This window comes from Rhinoraja longicauda, chromosome 41 (assembly GCF_053455715.1).
Source record: "Rhinoraja longicauda isolate Sanriku21f chromosome 41, sRhiLon1.1, whole genome shotgun sequence".
Lineage (NCBI taxonomy): Eukaryota > Metazoa > Chordata > Chondrichthyes > Rajiformes > Arhynchobatidae > Rhinoraja > Rhinoraja longicauda.
This window is the reverse complement of record NC_135993.1, coordinates 10,910,457-10,931,088: the sequence shown is the minus strand read 5'-3', so window position 1 is coordinate 10,931,088 and position 20,632 is coordinate 10,910,457. Positions and strand designations below refer to the sequence as shown.

Sequence of the window (20,632 nt, the reverse complement as noted above, 5' to 3'; positions counted from 1 at the left end):
AGCCACTTTGATGGGCCAATTTTCAGTCATTCGAGAACCACGTTGCACTGTATTTTTCTATTTAAACACGCCCATCTTCAATGAACACAAAAATACCGATTCAAAATTCTCCCCTTTGAATTTCTTGGGACTTGAAAGTTTTGAATTGCGGATAAAATTGGAACAGAGATGCCAATAGAGGGGTATTTGGCGTGTGATTTGTTCTGCTGCAACAAGATTAAGAATGCGTAGGTTTGGAGTTTACATTGTGTTGGCATTATATTGCAGAGCTTAAGACACAAAATGCTGGAGTAACTCAGTGGGACTGGCAGCATCTCGAGTCAAGACCCTTCTTCAGACTCTCGATCCGAAACGCCACCCATTTCTTCTCTCCAGAAATGGTGCTCGCTGAGTTACTCCAGCGCCTTGCGTCTATCTTCGGTGTAAACCACCACCTGCAGTTCTTTCCTACACGTATTGCAGAGCTTAGCGTGCTGATGTATAGAGCAAGCTGCTGGCCACATGGTTACACTAGATGCACATACGCAATTTCTGCAAGGCACTTTCCCTCAAACAAAAGTCCCAGGAATGCTAATGATTTTACTATTGGAACACTTGCAAAATCATGACGCAAGCCAACATGCGAATGCCTTTCCACGCACTTGAACATTTTTTGTAAGGGCTTGTGTACAATAATCTAGTGCAAACCAGCATTTTGATGAACAACTAAAGCCAAGGTTTTAATGCTGAATGGCGTACTTGGGTTCTTCATTTGATAGTGGTTCAGCAAGGACAACGATTCCATGGCATCGTTCTTCGTGTCCCACTCAATCAGGCCAGAGGAACTCCTCTCACCTGCAACAATGACAGAGAGTCAAATCACGAGCGGCCAAACAAAACAGGGCACCCCACAGTGGAATACAATCCCCCCCCCCCCCCCCCGGTCTACATCGACAAACACCAAGTACTCACTTTTTCCAGAAAATAACTTGAAAGCCGATGGTCTCTTCAAACCCAGCTCATCACACACCTGAAACAAGAGGAGTGTTCCGTTAAAGCTAGAGGCATTTCAACTCATTTTAAGTCACACATCCCCACCTTTTAAATCAAAACACAGCATAATGTTCAAACCGTTATTTCTATTGATCCAATTCCAACTTCATAGTTCCTCTGTCCCTCCTTCCCCATCCCAGTTCTCCCACTGTCTTCCTGTCTCCTGCTACATCCTATCTTTGTCCCGCCCCCTCCCCGACTACAGTCTGAAGAAGGGTCTCGACCCGAAACGTCACCCATTCCTTCTCTCCTGAGATGCTACCCGAGTTACTCCAGCATTTTGTGTCTACCTTAAATTTGAACCAGCATCTGCAGTTATTTCCCTACATAATGAAATTCTACTGATTCTCTTGATCACTTTTGTACTGCACCCTGCCGTTCTCTTTCTTTCAGCAGCACTGGCTGAGGGATTCCAGTCACAACTTTATCTTTGCCAATTCTGTAACTCAGTTGCCAGAAGTTGTTAAAACAGCTTCCTGCTTCGTAGAGTTTAGTCTCCAAGCTATAAATATCCAATATCTTATTCAAGGGCACAAACCAAAAACAGATTTCACTGTATGATGTTCCCTAAACAATAATAACAAACTCCAGAGGCAAGTTGGTTTAGTTTAGAGATACAGCGCGGAGACAGTCACATAGCACAGAGCGAAAACATTAACTTAACCGTACCTCACAGAAAGCATCTTCTGTCACCTCTGGAGGGGCATTGAAATAATGCAAGACGTTGCTCGGATGCTGGATTCGGTTCTTGCTCGCTTGCTCCGGGGTGGTGAAGCGATTGTTCCTTGAGCCAGAGAAATCTTTAAAACTGCAAGAGCCATCTTCAAGTTCATACGACTGACCAGCCATTATAGCCTGCTGTTTGGATACACTGGCAAAAATAGAAGCACACAAATATTTTAAAATACAAGTTTGTGCTATATGTACAAAACACCCCTTGCTCATACCATCAAAACGTTAACGTTTACCAACTTTGATGACAGGTATTTGCAATGTTATACCAATCCCAAATGAGCAAGAAGACACAATGAAAGAAAGACACAAAGTGATGGAGTATCTGACCTTTGGGTCAGGCAGCATCTGTGGAGATCATGGATAGGTGATGCATATAAGGAACTGCAGATGCTGGTCTATACCGAAGATAGGCTGGAGTAACTCAGTGGGTCAGGCATTTTTAGATTTAGATATACAGGGCGGAAACAGGCCCTTCGGCCCAGCGATCCCCGCACACTAACACTATCCTGCACACACTAGAGACAATTTTTACATTTACCCAGTCAATTAACCTACATACCTGTACGTCTTTGGAGTGTGGGAGGAAACCGAAGATATCGGAGAAAACCCACGCAGATCACGGGGAGAACGTACAAACGGCGCCCGTAGTCAGGATCGCACCCGAGTCTCCGGCGCTGCATTCGCTGTAAGGCAGCAACTCTACCGCTGCGCCACCGCATTCTGAAGGATCCCGACCCAAAACGCCACCTAGTCTTTTTCTCTAGTTACTCCAGAATTTTCTGTCTATCTTATAGATATGTGATGTTTTAGGTTAAGACCTATCTGTCCATGTTGATTTGAAGTCCCAACCGTAATGTCGCCCTTGTTCTCACAGATGCTACCTGACCCACTGAATTATGTCGCTTTGTGTAAACCAGCATCTGCAGTTGCTTGTTTCTACACGAAGATACAATACCGTTTGCAGTCTGCAGTCTTTACAAATAACCTAAAGGGTTTTTTTTTACCATAAATTTATTTAGCAGCTTTGAAAGGATCTTAATCCCAGTGTTTCAAATCAACCATGAATTCCCAGTTCCTTTATCCTATGGTCACCCAATTCTGACCAGCCCACCTGCAGAAACAGGGCTTCCTTCTGATTCAACCAGAGGTTTGGCAGCTCTGATGTTCTACTATACCATACCCACATCACCCATGTCTTAAATATAAAACCAACTGTGCAGCGGTCTCATAAGACCCAGGCCTTATTTATACATTGGGCAAAGGCTGAATTTGACTGAGTGAAACGATAGACACGAAAAGCCAGAGTAGCTCAACGGGACTGGCAGCATCTCCGGTGAGAAGAGATAGGTGATGTTTCGGATCATGTCCCTTCTTCAGACTATCTCAGTAGGAGAGGGGTGGGGGAAATCAACTTCCCACATTGCCCCCACGTACCACACGTTTAGTTTCTGGTCAAACATGTAGGTGTTATTCAAATGGTTGATGGCACGATCCACAGCAAATCCATCTCCCATCTCCACCATGGCAGCTCCGGGCTTGCTCTTCATGAATTTCACCTGTACAAGCAGAAAAAAACCCACAATTATTTTTCAATTCGCCAATAGTGAGTGTGGAAACTGGCCCTTCAGCCCAACTTGCCCACACCAGCCAACTTGTCCCAGCTACACTGGTCCCACCTGCCCGTGTTTGGCCCATATCCCTCCAAACCTGTCCTATCCACATACCTGTCTTAACTGTTTCTTAAATGTTGGGATAGTCCCAGCCTTAACTACCTTCTCTGGCAGCGTGGGCCATACACCCACCACTCTGCCCCTTCACCTTGAACCTATGTCCTCTGGTCCTCGATGAAACCAGGCATACAAATTTACATAATGAAATATGGTTAATTGATTTACTTACAACCCAATGAATAAGACATTTATACGCACCTTCTCCACGTTCCCGTACAAGCAAAAGATGTTGAACACCCGGTCACAATTCATCCTGGAAGGCTCCAATCCATAGACCATCAGCACTGGGCTTTCCGCTTGCGGCCCATACTCTGGAGGTGGTGGGGGTGGTGGAGGACCGTACTGAGGGCCATAGCGTTGGCTGGGTGGGCCCCGGTGAGGACCACCCACAGGAGGGGGACCGCCCATCCGACGGCGCTCATAATGGGCTGGTGGGCCGTAGTCATCATCTGGATAGTGACTATACCCTCCTTGGGGGGCTCCTGTGGGAGAAAATCAAAGCAGATACATGGATGTCGTTCAGGAAGCAATGCATTGAAAAACTACACTAAAGAAACAAACATTAATCTGCAGACAGAAAGCTGGAGGAATTCAGTGAGACAGGCAGTATATCATATCATATCATATATATACAGCCGGAAACAGGCCTTTTCGGCCCTCCAAGTCCGTGCCGCCCAGTGATCCCCGTACATTAACACTATCCTACACCCACTAGGGACAATTTTTACATTTACCCAGCCAATTAACCTACATACCTGTACGTCTTTGGAGTGTCTCTGGAGAGAAGGAATGGGTGACGTTTCGGGACGAGACCAGACTGGTTAGGGATAAGGGAAACGAGAGATAGACAATGATGTAGAGATAAACAAGGAAAAATATGCAAAAAGTAACGATGATGAAGGAAACAGACCATTGTTAGCTGTATGTTGGATGAAATGAGAAGCTGTTGCGACTTGGGTGGGGGAGGGATAGAGAGAATGCCGGGTTACTTGAATTAGGAGAAATCAATATTCATACCACTGCCTACATGCATTGTTCTTTATCTCTCTCCATCATAGTCTATATCTCTCTCATTTCCCTAATCCCTAACCAGTCTGAAGGGTCTCGACCCAAAACGACAACCATTCCTTCTCTCCAGAGATGCTGCCTGTCCCCGCTTAGTTACTCCAGCTTTTTGTGTCCTTCGGTTTAAACCAGCATCTGCAGTTCCTTCCGACACATTAAACTGCAAAGGACACGAGGCCCTCTCAGAAATTCACAGGGTCGAGCCACATGCACTGCTTGACTCTCTAACACTCCCAATAACTTCATATCAAGCAGGCCGTCAGTGTTTTCAAGATGCGTGGCATTAACGGTGACCCGGGTGTTTGCATTCAGAACTGGCTTACTCACAAAAGTCAGGGTTGTGGAGAAAGGGTGTTATTCTGGGCAGAGGTGTGATACATGGACCTCTTATTTGAGGTTTATATAAACAGCAAATATAGATGGCAAGCCTGCATTCAACACCAAAGTTGGTAGTTACGCAGTGAGGAAGGTTGTCAAAGGTAGACAGCTGGATACAGCAGTTACAGAAATAGAAGATGTGAAGGCTTGAGGTTTATGAGGAATAGAGGGATTAAGGTTTACAGCCTTTACTGCAGCGTCAGACTGATGTGAAACCTGATAATGGCATGATGGAGGTGACACAATGGCACTAAGGAGGTTGTTAGATCGGCATGTTGATATACAGGGATAGTTCACGTGCAGGGAATCATGAGCATAACCTGGAATAAATTTATTTAGTCAAAGTGGTGAATCTGTGGAATTCATTGCCACATTTGAATGAGGAGCCCAAGTCAATGGATATTTTTTTTACAGCAGATTGACGGATTCTTGATGAGCAAGGGTGTCAGGGGTGCTGAAGGAACAGCAATATATTTCTAAATCCGCTTGGAGGCCAACTTCCAGTGTTACTGTCCCCATGTTTATTAGTTCCCCATGCTAAGTTCTTGATTAGTATGAATGTGGGGAAAAGATAGATCAGCCATGATTGAATAGTGAAGTAGACTTGATAGGCCAAATGGCTCAATTCTTCAAATTGAATTTATAAATCGGCACCGGCATTAATGAATTTCAATGTATTCAAATATGATCGTTCAGTCACCTCACTCCCACCAGTCTATCCTCTTACCGTACTCAGAAGGATGGTCTCCAAGCAATGCGGGTTGACGTTGCCTCTTGTTGGGATCACCTGTGCAAAGTGAAAAGTGAGCGGAAAAAAAACAAGTTAAAATTAACTTCAGGCTGCCAAAGGCACCCAAAATAATCGCGCAATAGAAAAGTAAAAGCAAAACTTTGGATGGGGAGAAAGAAAAATAAAACCAGCATAGAATACATTAAGAGAATTACAATTTTTCCCCCACAGTACAGATACATATTTAAGACTTTGAACTTTGAATTTATACAACAGTCTAATAGATCTAATGCCACAAAGGTTCAAGCATAAAAAGGTCTACTTACAGCAAAGTTAGAGAATAACGTCCATGTGCACAAAATTTCTGCATTTTTCCTTACCACCCAATGCTTCAACAGCAACTTATTGCAGTTTTGAAAGATGGCGCCCCAAACATATGCTTCAACCCTGCATTACACGTTTTGCAGCAATGAATAGACATTTTTTACAAAGACAGTACTAGCTTCTAACAATTGCATCTAGCAACAATCTCTTAACGTTCACAGTTCAGGTAACATTTTCTTCACAGATGTCAAATGGTTCAGTAAAGTGGTGAATATGAAAACCCAGTGTTCCTCCATGTCGCTCTCCTGAAAGTAGTGTTGGATGCGATGGTCTTTGTGGTAGCAAGGCTTACTTGGGAAGGATCTGTGTACATCTCCCACATAGGTGTCCACAAATGCAGTGGTGTACCATTGGTAATGTATCGTTTATGCAGCAAAATGGCTGTACTGATGTGCCTCACACAATGTGTCTTTTATTCCCTCCTGTTGAAGTTGCATGTTGCCGAGTATCAGATGTTCATGTCTGAATGTTCTCTGAAAATGTAGGAATGTAGAGAACTGGTGTTTCTCGTCAGGTTGCTTTGACTGGTGGAAGGAATTCAGCGTGTACTTCAAGAGCGTTGTATGAATGCACTGGTCTTATGACGAATACTCCTCTAAGCAAAGTGAAGGGGAAGCCCCTGAGAAAATTCTGTATCAGTTCACGTGAGGCAGTGTTTTTGGCCTTTGTTTGAAGAAATCTTGAAAATGAACACGTTAAGTCTCTGGCGAATATGCCTCATTGTCTGCCTCCATTACCTTCACTTCAGAAGTCTAGGACAATGGTGGTTTGCCTCACAGTATGTAAGTCATGGCATGTCGTATCGCTGCTGGGTGATCTTGGGTCAATGTATGACACTCGATGTATTGGATCAGGATTTTGTTCTTGTTCAGTAAGGAAAGAATTCTGCTGGCTTCTCCAGAAAGGTCTGCCTATTACTGTTGCACCATGAGCCCTTACCCATCAAATGGTTTGATTATATAATGCAAAAGCAGAGTTTAAAATTAACAGGCTATCAAACAGTTCAACATTTAAGCAAAAAAAAAAAAAAAAAAAATACAATTCAAGATTTTATTTTGATCACAGATAAACACAGTTGAGCATATTTAAATTATAAAAGACTCTTAATACGAGATTTAAATCCACATTCACAAACTTACACCGTTCTTACTTGCAAGTTACACTGCTGTTAATTTTAAGCATTGCTGTTTCCACAAATAGTGGGTCACACACGTGCGCCCTATTTTTAAAGGCATTATATAATATTAATGCTGCCCTAGATGTGCTCGTTATAGATGAGAAGTGCACCATGATTAAGATTCAGATAGTCTTTACTGTACCCAAATCGAATTCCATTATGCATTAAATGAAGGAATTCAATGAAAGAATTGTACAAAGCTGGTTAAATACATGATGTCACAATTTACAGTCATCATTTGGGCCGCCAAATCTCAGGTTTGACTTTCCTTTTCTGTTCAATGCAATGCTGAATTTCATCATCGGGACAAACCCCAGACAAATTATTCCTGCTGTATGCACACCATGGGCTTGGTCAAGAGGCTAACTATCAGAATGTGAACTAAAGAAAATTAGCAGCCAAATTTCAGAAACCCCTAAAACATCACTGCCCAGAGATGTGATGGTCTTTGTATGTCCTGTCCCAGAACACCCAAGGAAACCTGCCAATTGCCAGGAAAGTCAAACCCTGTGGAGCGTGCAAAAGATGGAAAACTTCCAGCAACATTCTGCTTTGACACAAATTTCAGTCACAGAGTAATAATGAAAGCAGGAAAACATTTATCACCGCGGTCCTTACCCAGCACATACATATTTTTAAACTGCGTTCCACCACAATTTTATTAGACGCACTTCCTGATATTTTTAAGATTTGGATTACCTATTTTGGAAATCCCAAGAAATATCAGTGTACCCAAGTGATTTGCAAGAGTGATTATACAGAACATCCAGGAGGCATGAATATAAATAACAATGTGTGCCAACTCTCAGTAGATCCTTCATAAGATATTTATAACCCAGAAACACCAGTCTACCACCTGCTGCATATTCTTCAAACAATCTTTCAGGCGATGTGGTCACCCTTTGAAACAACACTGTTGATTTATCGTGTGGCAGCAAAGCTACATTTGTTTGAGGCTCATTTGGATACAATGTGCTTTGGAAAGATTTGAAAATGTATTCATGAATGGAATGGAGATCATGGCTTTGCGGAGAGATGGGGTTTTTTTCCATACAAATTCCAGTTCACAATTTTAGTAGCCATCAAAAAATGTTGTACATTCGCAAAGATAAAAATCTAGATATTAAAAGGAGCTCTATTTGGTACACTTCCATGCTAGAAATATCTCTGCAATTAAAGTCAAATGTTCTGGGCAGTTTATGAGGCACTTAAACAATGCAAACAAATAACCTTTGAATCTTGATGTTTACCAACAGTTTTATAGGATTGCTGGGATCTGGACAGGGCTGCAAACTTTGTATTCCTTGGCTATTCAAAGCTTGGTCCAGCATCACAGCCAAACTGCAAACTGCAAGGAAGCAAGATTTGCCCTTCCAAACCACTGATTTAATGACATTTGTTTTTAGTGGCATTTTATGAAGCATCAGAAAAATCAAACATTCTAATCCATTTATGGACTGCAATGATACACAAATCTTAGTCAAAAGAATTCAGAACCATTGATTCAATCCTGACAGATGTAACAGAGAAATTTTCAATTTCATTTATATATATATATATTACACACATAGAAAGTATTTTCAGAAACTGTGATGATTGTTTGAAAAGTTAAAACTGACAGGGAACAAGTTCAGTAAAGGCTGTAAACCTTAATCCACTGTTCAATCTTCAACTGTAATATTATAGTTTATTTAAGAGTGCTTAAAGGGTAAAAGGCATTAATTTATATGAAGTAACTTCTATGGATTCAAACACAAAATACTAAGATCCTTTAGTCATCAATGCCTTGAATGGACCAATTCCAATAACCGAGACCATTTAGCAGCTAGAGAACTTCAACCAAGGCTAATAAATCTCCCTAATCTGTGATTGTGCAGAATAAGCAGTTAAAACACCTCCGTAATAAAAAATGGAACACCAGAAATAATGATAAAAAGCTGTATAAAGTAGATGTTTTGTAAATGTATAAAAATTCTGTATTATCCACCAAAGCTTTAGAATCAAAATACAATCGTTCAAATCCAAATGCAAGGAATCCCGTTGCCTTACTAAACTCATTGTACGGGAAGGTCCGGTACATCTTGCCAACTAAACCCAGACCCAAGGTGGACATAGCGCTTTGACAATATGAAAAGCAAAGCGGCTAGCTGGTACAAATATACCACTGTATAAATCACGATGCAGGAAGCTGCTGGGGATAAAAGCGTTACATGTGATTAAGCTCAACACAATCAAACTGAAGTAAATTAATTACACGAGCAGCGACAAAGTGGAGAAACAAATATAAACTGCGTTTAGATCACCAGATCAAAACAGAACAAGATAGTTCAGTTGTTAAAATAAAACACAAGCTTCACATTTATAGATGTAATATCAACTGAAGAACCCCATTTACTACATGGTAAGCAAAAGCCTTCTGACCTATTTCCAATGAAATAAGGTTTGTTATTTCTAAGCAAATCCTGAAGCTCAAATCTAGTTCAAAAATATTATGGGGGCGTTTTTGTGCATGGTTTAACCACAAAGCTTGCCAGGTTGTTAAGCTGGTTACCAATAGACACAGTCTTGCCCATGTGCTTGTCTGTTAAGCTATTCTGAGCTTCCACATCCATCCACTGACTGGAAAAGAAAGCTATTCACCAAACGAGAACCCACCACCATGAGACAGATTGAGCAGTTGTTAGAAGCCTACAAGGTGCAGTATTCCAATGTTGCTGGAAGCTTTTCTGAATTCCCATTATTGACAGCACCAAAGTTATAACTGTAAAATATGGTGTAGTGTTAGATGGAATGTAATTTGCAAAACAAGTGGTAATGTATAAGAGATACAAAATTCAAGAATTGCATGTAAATTTAAATGCAGATGTACCAAGTATATATTACCTTGTCCTCCCAAATTAGGATTTGTATAGTCCCAAGTATCCTGATCATTTTTGAAGACGTTCAAACGAGTAGGCTAGAGTGGAATTCAAACTATATTAGTGCAATGAATTAATGTGGAACATCTGCTTTCCAGTAAATAACCATGGTTCAAGCCAAAAAACGTAGTGTGATTATCCAATACAAACCATGCCTAGAGCCACTTTGAAGCCTTATTGCCTCACCATCCCAAAAGACAGACACCATTTACAAAAGAGTTTCATATTTACAACATACTGATATTATCTTAATTGTAACCTCTATCATTTAGCAGTCATAACAAGACATTCTACAATTGTGGAAATGTAAATTTTTTGGAATAAAATTAATTCAGCCCATCGTCTCAGTTCAAGTTTTCTCATTCTTCATTAGTGAGTATTCGAGGCAGTACGTCGATTTTAACATGCAACTTACTTTTGCATACTCAATCTTCAAAGTACAACATCCAGAATAAATGTCTGCTCCATTGAGAGATGCTTTTGCTCTCTGAGCACTCTGCACAGAGTCAAATGTGTCCCAAGTTAAGATAAATAAAATCAGATGGAAGGCACATCAAAGGGGCAGCACAAAGGCGTAGCAGTAGAGCTGCTGCTTTACACGGCCAGAGAGCTGGGTTTAATTCTCACTACTACGAGTGCTGGCTGAATGGAGTGGGATGGGGGGTAAATGGTCATATCATTTCAGGTCAAATTTGTAGTTTGAGCCAATGGCAAAGGGACTAATGTCAGGGAGATTAAAGCTTATTTCAAAGGTGGGAAACAGATTGATGCAACACGAGCGAGGTGGAGGTTTAAGAAGATAGCAAGCAGTGTAACAAAGGGACTCAGAGGCGTTAGAGAAGTGGAACATCACCTTACATATGGAATCGGGTGCCAAGCAGAACACCGCAAAGGGTGTATTTCTCACACAAAGGGCAGTAGGTGTATGGAACAAGCTGTCAAAGGAGGTAGTCAAGGCTGGGACTATCCCAATGTCTAAGAAACAGTTAGACAAGTACACGGATAGGACAGGTTTGGAGGGATATGGACCACCCAGACTCCATCACTCGATGTGGATGAGGAAGGCTGGGAGCAGTAGGAAAGATTAAATACCCAGAGCTTGCCCAGTTTTATTCTTCAGTCACCAACATAATTGAATTGACTTTTCTATCCCACTGCTGTGCCAGTTGCTTAAACTGCAGCTTCCATTAAATCCAAAAACAACCGGTGTATCTCACTGCTGCACAAAAGTACAGCTTATGCAGATCCCAGACGTAGAGTAATCAACTTACAAAGCTATGGGAGTGTGCCCATATCCCCATTACTAACTTAACAGTAGAATATGTCAACGGGTAAACTTTGTCCAATGCCTCACACATTCAGCACTAAAAAGGATATTCCACCATTGCCTGCACGCCATTCTTTCTGAATATGACAATTCTTTGCACAGGTCCACAAGGATTGCAAATTGTGTACAACACATCCTGTAAAATAAAAAAAATGGTTTGTTATAATGAGCTCACAATTTCACATTGGGCTCAACATTGTCCTCGCTTCCATCCGACGGAATAAAAGATATAAAGATGCAAAAGAAAAGGTTTCAAGATGCACAATGACAAAACACTTAAGTTGCATCCCTCTTTCAACTGTTATAGAGTGATTTAGTGCAGAACCACTCTTCGGCCCACTGAATCTGTACTGATAATAAAGCACCCATTCACACCAATGCTGCTGGCATGAGGGAAGAAAGTGAAGCACTTAGAGGTCATAGGGTGAACACACAAGCTCCACACGGACAGCACGGTACAAACACATTTGTTGAGAGCGGAAAGGCGGTAGGTGCACCAGCTGGGACTGGCACCAGTTGGCTCACAGCAGGAGAGCAGACTTCCTCCCACAAACCTCAACCACCCATTTACACAATCTTGTATTAATCCCATTTTAATTCTCCCATATTCTTACAAACTCCATTGCAAATCTTTATCACCCAACTAGGGGAGCTTTACAGTAAACAACTCAGCACAGTGGCACAGCTTTACAGCACCAGACCTGGGTTCAGATCCTTGGGTGCTGTCTGCACGGAGTTTGCATTTGCTCCAGTTTTCTCCCGTTTCCAGCCACATCCCAAAGGCGTGCGGGTTTGTCAGTTAAACAAGCCTCCATAAAATGCCCCAGGCAACAGGGAGTGGATGAGCAAATGGGACAACATAGAAATAGCATGAAACGTATGATCGACCGCCAGCGTAGACTAGGTGGGCCGAAGGGCCTGTCTCTATGTTGTATCTCAAACTCCAAAGCGAAAACTAAATAACCACTGGACAACTGAGCATAAAGATTGAAATGTGGATCACTGAACTATGAGACAATGACACAAATGTATTATTTTAATTCTCAAGTCCTACTGATTTGAACCTGTTTCAATGGTTACATAATTATACACAATGCACAATACCATAAAAACATTTGATAACCCACCGTAGTAATTGGGTAGATGGGGTTCATGACTGTGAAGAGCAGTATGTTGTTTACATTTCTGGAATCATCGGAATCGCCAGGCCTGGAGATTTTCTGGCTGGTAGAATAGTTAACAAAAGCAGGTTGTGCACCCACATAGATCTGACTTTCAACTGCAAAGTTCACACAGGCACACGCACCATTCAGCTCCTCAAATTCCACTAATGCTTGTCTCTTCTTTGGCATCATCACCACATAGCTACAACGACAAAGAAAAGCTGGTATCAGTTCTCTGTACAGCACGTGAATGTCGTCAAGTAATGCCTCCATATTGAGCAAGGGATCTTCAAAAAAAATCTAAACGCTTCGCCTTTAAACCAAGGAAAAAGCAATAAGGATTCCTTTAAAAAAGCATGTTATAATTTAGCCTTATGGCCTTACAGTCAAAATGAGAGAATACAACACTGTTAATTGGAGAACAACCATTTCTTCAATTAAATCATGTCATGAAGCTCAGCAACAAAATTGCTCAAAATATAAATTTCTCGTTCATCCAAATTGATCATGAAACAAAATAATAAGAGACATACGGTAGATTCTGATATCATGATTAAACAGTGTTAAAGGAACAGTGGGTCAGGCAGCATTGGGGGAGGGGACTGGACAGGCAGCGTTTTGGGCTGCGACCATTCTTCAGACAGATTGAGAAAAGGGCTCAGCTGCTACTTCTCAACAGATCTTGGCCCAGTGCAAGAAACAGAAGACCTTAGTTTTCATAACTCAACGGTCAATTATGGGACCCCTTGCCAAATCCAAATATCTGGAATTCCAGCAGCAACACGTCTGCTGACAAACAAGTACTTAGAACAGTGATCAGTTGTCACCACATTGTCACCATGACTTCAGTGATGTGCAGCCACACATGGTTGCACAAGTTAAAAGTTCAGCATATCAATGAGCGTTGATTTTTCATGGTTAGTAAGGGTGTCAAAGGTTATAGGGAGAACACAGAACAATGGGGTAGAGGGGGAAAAATAGATCAGGCATGAGTGAATGGTGGAGTAGACTCGATGGACAGAATGGCCAAAAGGGAGTTAGATAGAACTCGGAGGGAGAGCGGAATCAAGGGGACAAGGCAGGAAAAGGGTACTGATTGTGGATGATCAGCAATGATCACATTGAATGGTGCTGGCACGAAGGGCTGAATGGCCTACTCCTGCACCTATTGTCTATGTATGTCTTGCTGTCTTTGTTGGACATCAAATGCTTAATGTGGTTGGTGCTTATTACTAAGCTTGCACCTAGAAGTCTGAGTGACTTCCAAAATGAGTAACTGAATGTTTTTTTTAAAATTGACATTTAACGCTTCGCTCTCACACATTGTGTTTCTATTCATTTGACGTCTGCCACATTCTATGAACAAATTGCAGGCCCACCACCAATTTTCCAACACCCTATTTCCAGAGCAGTGCTGGATTTACCACTTTGCCAGAGGTTACTTAATAATAATTCAACAATACACCTCGGACCAACTAATTATCCCCCCCCCCCCCCCCCCCCCAAGGAAACATGGATTGTTTTGATGGTGTACCTGCAATCAAATCTGCTGTATTTGTAAATGCGTTTTGACATAAATTAGGATATATTTTAAAAAGTTAGAAATCTGCTTTTTAAATTTCCCGAATTCTACTGGTCTTCTATGATCTATGTTACCTGAAAAATGAATCTGGCTCAGCCTCGAGGCAATTAATTGCACTCACGTCACTATGCAGGATGTCAGGTCTAATTATAAACTGGAGGGAGCAGATGGGAACCAGGATCTCAGAAACTAGGTCAGGATACAGACTGTGCAATTCTAGCAGGGGTGTCAGATTCGATTCACAATCGGGCTTTGCAAATCACTCAATAAGCCCATGAAACATTACCCACCACGGGGAAAGTTAATAAATGTAATATTTGCAACGGAAAATATATCGACTCTGGACCTGCGCTTACCTGATGGCACCAAACTCCTGCAGTGCCTCGACAAGGTCTGCCTCCATTACTCCATCAGACAGGCCTCTGACATGTACCACAGGGGATGGAGACGGTTTATGAGGATCTTCAAGATAGCTGCCATCCTGTTGCTGCAAACGAGAGTTACGTTAGTGCAGTGAATTGTGTCATCTCCCACTACACCAACCAGCCTGGGGAAAACGATCAACTTCCAGAAGCCGTTCACAATGCCTTCTGTAATAATCTACCCACAATGAGATGGCCCATTCCATTCATCTGTTAGCACCCAGATAACACGTGGCCTCAGCTTGCTGCTAGTTGAGCATCTTTTTACCCATTGGCTCCAGTCAGGTCAGAGTTCCAGATTCTTGTCCACAGGGGGCATTTCTTGTAGGGGGAGGGGGGAATTGGCGAGGTGTCTGGAGATTTAGGGAACATAAATGCCTCGAATTACGGCATATGTGCCATATTTTCAGGTGGACCACAATTTAATTAAAAAAAATACAATATAACAATTTTTAAAACCATAGGATTATCATTGTCCACAATGGGACTCAAATTATTTGAATTACTAATTGAATTATTTGAATTGCTAGACAGAAAGATGGTAGTTTGAACAGTAAAAATAGCCAAATGAATTAGTTTCCTCAAGAGCGAAAAGCCGAAATGTCCAGAAACCAGTGTCAAAACTCCAATGTCGCGTGAGTATATTCGACCAGTATCTGAGATAGGAAGAAATGGTGGAGTAAGATTAAATGAAACAGGAAGCATACAAAAAATGAAGGCAATTGATTAGGAAATCATATAAAGCAGCAGATCCGGTTGTAAGATCAGATACAAGATGCAAACAAAGCACATCCGTGAATCCTAGCATTCATATCATAACTCCCTTATGTAGAAATCCTCCAATAACATCCCCACATTTTTCAGGATTAGATTCCATTTGGTCATCATATCACCTCCCTTCCCTCAGAATTAACCAATTTCCACGCAAGTTTAGCAGGGGTTTACTTAAAACATTTCCAAGGGACTATATCAGCTTGCCTACACTTGAAAATAGCACAATTGCTTCTGAGCATTTACACATGAAGTAGCAAGATATTACAAAAAAAATTAACTCCTAAAAAATGCTCCAAAGCCATTTGGTTTTATACTACGACTCCAATTGTTCAAATGTAAGTGATCAGAAGGCAGTGATCATTTTCTTTATTGAAGCTGAAGAATCCATCGAATTAAGAAAAAACATAGTTCTTGTAAAGTAAACAAAGGTTTAATGCTCAAAATCTCCTTTTGTAACTTTCTTGCTTGGTAAACAAGGCAGCAATGCGATTACTCGACTCAAATGCATTTTTGAGCACCTTTCTTTCTTTCTTTGCTCAGGCAAGCATTGATGCACAAGTAAGCACTCACCAACTAAAATCAGGAAGTAAACTCGGGCAGAATAGCAATTCTGAAGGTTAATGGGTGAAATATGAGAAATCTTTAAGAGTTTACATCCCTTAATAGTTATTCTAGCAGACAATGAAGTACAGTTCAAGGCAGGAAGTCCCCAGATATCAGGAGAGTCCCTCCCCAACTACAAATGGTTGCAAACCCTTGGAATTCGCAACAGCAATTAGCTGTCTATTTTCAGCTGCTGAGAATACTCAAAACTGAGATCCGGAGATCTTTTTTTTAAGCCATGGTATCATTTGATCAGCAAACCTGGCTTGCTGGTCATGCGACACCCGAAATCCCTGAAGGCAATCATATGCAACCAATGACTTAAATGCTTCAGCCCTGATAATGTACGTACGTCAACCAGAAAATTAATCACATTCCACCTTTGTCCACTGGGACACTGCAGCTTGTGCTCAAATCATGTTCAAAAACCTCATGCACTGCACTTTAGCAAGAGTGCTCGTCCAAATGCACCAGGTCCACTGGATCCCCTCGACTATTCTGTTAATTGCCACGTCAAAAAATACAAGTTTTCAATAAATCTATGTCCGCGTACCATTTTTTCCATCGGATTCCACTATCTCCCCCCCCCCCCCCCCCCCCCACAGATCTAGTCTCTATGGGACTTTGAGAAATGATAAACAATGCACCCATTATCACCATTCGTGATTCTCAGAACTTGAATGCAGGTCTTATCAGTTTTCAGTCCCATTAACTTTTCACTAATGCTAATTGCCATCAGTTCTACATTCCAGTCCCATTATTCTCTGCTATTCCTAGATTTCCTGCACTATTTTTTGTGAAGGTGGGCAAAATATGACAAATGCCTCTATCTCCTTATCCCCCAAGTGCTTTCTTCCTCTCAGCGTAAATATGGAAGTTTTGAGTGTTTATTTCTCACTAGACAACTCTGGTAACCTATGTCCCCTTCCTTTACCAATGCACTCCTTTGCTTTAATATGATCTTCAGCATACCACTTTTTCTGACAAGATTGTAACTTTTATATGATCTACTCAATACCCTCTGATCCATGGCTGCACTGTCATTCCTGAAGTTGTTGTGCGCTGTAAATGGTAACATATTTCTTGTAATATTTTGAATTCATGCTTTAAATGTTAACTACTGTGATTGCTGACCCAGATTAAACTTGAAATGTAGTTTTCCAAACTACCACAGGCAGCTCAAACACAATTTAGTAATTGTTGCATATACTGGTATCGGGCTGCTTTCAATTTATGTAAAATTCTACAAGGACCCGGGCTTCCTACCAAATTTAATTAATCCTTTGAAAAAAGTCTGTTCTCTCAACAATGGTGGAGAAAATCCATCCGCTGCACTATATGTACTAATTTGGTTTGCCAGATTAATTGAAGTTCCCCGTAACCTTTCCCATTTATTCATTGATCAGGATCTAGGTGTTTCTGGCAACATTAGTATGTTGAAACTACCTGCTTGAAACTACTGTACTGTACTGTTTGAGAGCAATTCCAACAACGCACAAGCTGGATCAACGTCATCCATGAAAAAGCAGCTATTGGGCACTCTACCAAACTAAATATTGCCCTACCAGTCACACTAGGCCTGCTGTGTATATAATCCATAAAATATACTCTAGTTACTTCCCATACCCAACACACATCTTCAACCAGAGCAACATTTAAAAAACAATTTAAGTTCCATAGTTTTGCCTATGATAGATAAAGCCATTCAGCCCACGAGATCAACCAAACAATCAGAGCAACCTGCGTATGTCCACTAATTTTAACTGATCTATCAACCGGCATAATTTGGGATGGGAAACCATGGGATAGAAGACCCCCATGAAGAATGTGCAAATTCCACACCTAGAAAACTACAATTCAGGATTGAAACTGGGCCATCCTGGCTGCAATGCAGCACCACCCAGGGTCATAGCAGCCAAACAGGCCTTTTAGCAGCCACTACCTGCCATGCTAGCCTGCTGTAAATTCCCAAACAGGCCACACACTTAAAGTGTATGAAGGAACTGCAGATGCTGGTTTAATGCTGCAGTAATTCAGTGGGTCAGGCAGCATCAAGAGAATTTTGCCTGAAGAAGGATATCGAGCCAAAACGCCACCTAATCCTTTCCTCCAGAGATGCTGCCTTACCGGCTGAATTGTTCCAGTATTTTGTGTCTATCCGAGGCACACTGTACAGTTAAAAATATGTAGACCATCCCCCAGAGAATCCAGTACAAAATCCTCATGACCTACAAAGCCCTCCATAACCTGGCCCCATCCTACCTGACCGACCTCCTCCACAGGCACACTCCCACCTGCACCCTCCACTCAGCTGCTGCCAATCTCCTATCCCCCCCACATCCGGACCAAACTCAGATCCTGGGGGGACAGGGCTTTCTCCATCGCTGCTCCCACCCTATGGAACTCACTACCCCAAACCGTCAGAGACTCCTCCACACTCACCACATTCAAAACATCACTGAAGTCTCACCTGTTCAGTACTGCCTTCAACCACTGAAGGTCACCTCACCTTGTCTCCTTTCTCTGTTCGTTTACTTATTTATCTATTTATTCACTTCCCTATGTTCTCTAAATCCCTGTAAAGCGTCTTTGAGTATATGAAAAGCGCGATATAAATGTAATGCATTATTATTATTATCCCTTCCTTGGTTGGCGCCAGGTTGAAGTCCTCGAACTGTGTAAGTAGCCTCACCAGGACTGCAGCAGTACAGGAGCTTTCTCTCACCCTTCGATTAAAATAAAGCAACACGCATCCATCCCGTAGGTAAGGGGGAAAAATAAATTAATCAATAGCATACATGGTGTCCTCGAACACAAAGATGCGGGCACGTGGACTATAAGACCCACAACTGAGACTATAAGACCCACAACCCACAATGACCAGATTTATCAAATATTATTAGGTGAATTATTGACCGAGGCAGCTCCAACTGAGGTTGCGGGCTTCCCCATGTCCTCTGTGCCGTGTGAGGAGCGCGGGAGTCGCCAACTCTTCCCCCACCCCTTAAGTTAGGCAGGAGTCACCATAACCCCATCCCTCCCCTCCCACACACTCACACCGAGCCGGATGGGGTGGGATCCCACCTCCTCCTCCCCCAGCTTCCCACCTAGCCGAGCGGGATCATTTATCAGATCATATCATATATATACACAGCCGGAAACAGGCCTTTTCGGCCCACCAAGTCCGTGCCGCCCAGTGATCCCCGTACATTAACACTATCCTACACCCACTAGGGACAATTTTTACATTTACCCAGCCAATTAACCTACATACCTGTACGTCTTTGGAGTGTGGGAGGAAACCGAAGATCTCGGAGAAAACCCACGCAGGTCACGGGGAGAACGTACAAACTCCGTACAGTGCAGCACCCGTAGTCGGGATGGAACCCGAGTCTCCGGCGCTGCATTCGCTGTAAAGCAGCAACTCTACCGCTGCGCCACCGTGCCGCCCAGTGTAGTTTTTTTGTGTAGTTTCATTTTAAAACACAGCGCGGAAACAGGCCCTTCGGCCCAGCGATCCCATCCCCGCACACTAACACTATCCTACACACACACACACACACACACACCAGGGGGACAATTTTACATTTATACCGAAGCCAATTAACCTACAAACCTGCACGTCTTGTTGGAGTGTGGGAGAAAAACCGGAGATCCGGAGAAAACCCACGCGGGGAGAACGTACAAACAAACTCCGCACAGACAGCGGCCGTGGTGGGGATCGAACCCGGGTCTCCGTGAGGCAGCAGCTCTACCCGCTGCGCCACCTGGTACGGGATTATCCCCCCCCCCCTTCCCCCCGAGGCTTCTCACAGCCAGGCCCAGGCGAGCGGGATGGGGTCAGATCCCACCTCATCCTCTACCTAACCCCCCCCCCGCTTCCCACTCACAGCAGGCCTAGTCCCGGTGTCCCCGTCCTCGTCCTCATCCACGTCCCGCCGAGCGGCCCCGTCCCCGGCCCCGGCTCGGTCAGCCGCCCGCGCCGCCATTTTCTACCCGCTTGCCGCCCTCAGCCGCCCTGCCCCTCCCCGCCCCGCCCCGGCGCGGACCGCTATCTCCATCTCCAGTCTCCAACCTCTCGTTCCATCGCCATCCCCGCTCTTACACGGCTGCCGTCGTTCTCGGTCCTCTGTCGCTTGGCCGCCCGGCCGTCGTACACTTGCTGCCTGGTCGCCATCTCGCCGCCGTGTGTGTGTGTGCGTGTGCGCGCGTCCGTCTCCCTCACTCTCCGCCACAGCCGCGCAACATGGCGCCCGCCTATAAATAGCCCCCGCGTCGGCGTCGCTCCCGCCCCCCCCGCCACCCCCATTGGCCAATCGCCACCCAGCAACAGCCCGCTCCGCGCTCCCACTGGCTCCCCGCAACAATGCACCCCCTTCCGATTGGTCGCTCCTCGCCAAGGCCCGCCCTACCCGGCGTTCATTAGTCACGGCCGTCGCCGTCCCCGCGCCGCTATTGGCCGCTCCGAACGTCTATCAAATGAAAGCACGTAGAGTCTGCAACAAAAGGTTCCGCCTGCGCTCCACGTGGACCCTGCGGGCCAAGGTTGGACCACCATGACACATAAAGTGCTGGAGTAACCCAGCAGGGCAGGCAGCATGTTGTGGCTATC

The 20,632-nt window shown here is 43.4% G+C and overlaps 1 protein-coding gene across 3 annotated transcripts; it reads right to left on the bottom strand.

Annotated features, from left to right (window-relative positions):
• Positions 1-525: 525 nt before the first annotated feature.
• LOC144611874 (heterogeneous nuclear ribonucleoprotein L-like) lies at positions 526-20,268 on the bottom strand. 3 transcript variants are annotated; one of them, XM_078431190.1, is made up of 12 exons: positions 20,126-20,268; positions 14,578-14,708; positions 12,604-12,841; positions 11,527-11,612; positions 10,565-10,661; positions 10,115-10,187; positions 5,668-5,727; positions 3,696-3,979; positions 3,202-3,323; positions 1,702-1,903; positions 952-1,009; positions 526-834 (listed from the first exon to the last, which is right to left on the bottom strand). In XM_078431190.1, exons 1-12 carry the CDS (start codon positions 20,195-20,197, stop codon positions 677-679), a joined length of 1,581 nt encoding a protein of 526 aa, XP_078287316.1. In that variant the 5' UTR covers positions 20,198-20,268; the 3' UTR covers positions 526-676. The 3 variants fall into 3 exon arrangements, with proteins under 3 accessions (XP_078287316.1, XP_078287314.1, XP_078287317.1); XM_078431188.1 differs by having other exon boundaries at positions 527-834; positions 20,096-20,268; XM_078431191.1 differs by lacking the exon at positions 20,126-20,268 and adding an exon at positions 19,911-19,995 and having other exon boundaries at positions 531-834.
• Between the last annotated feature and the right edge of the window lie 364 nt (positions 20,269-20,632).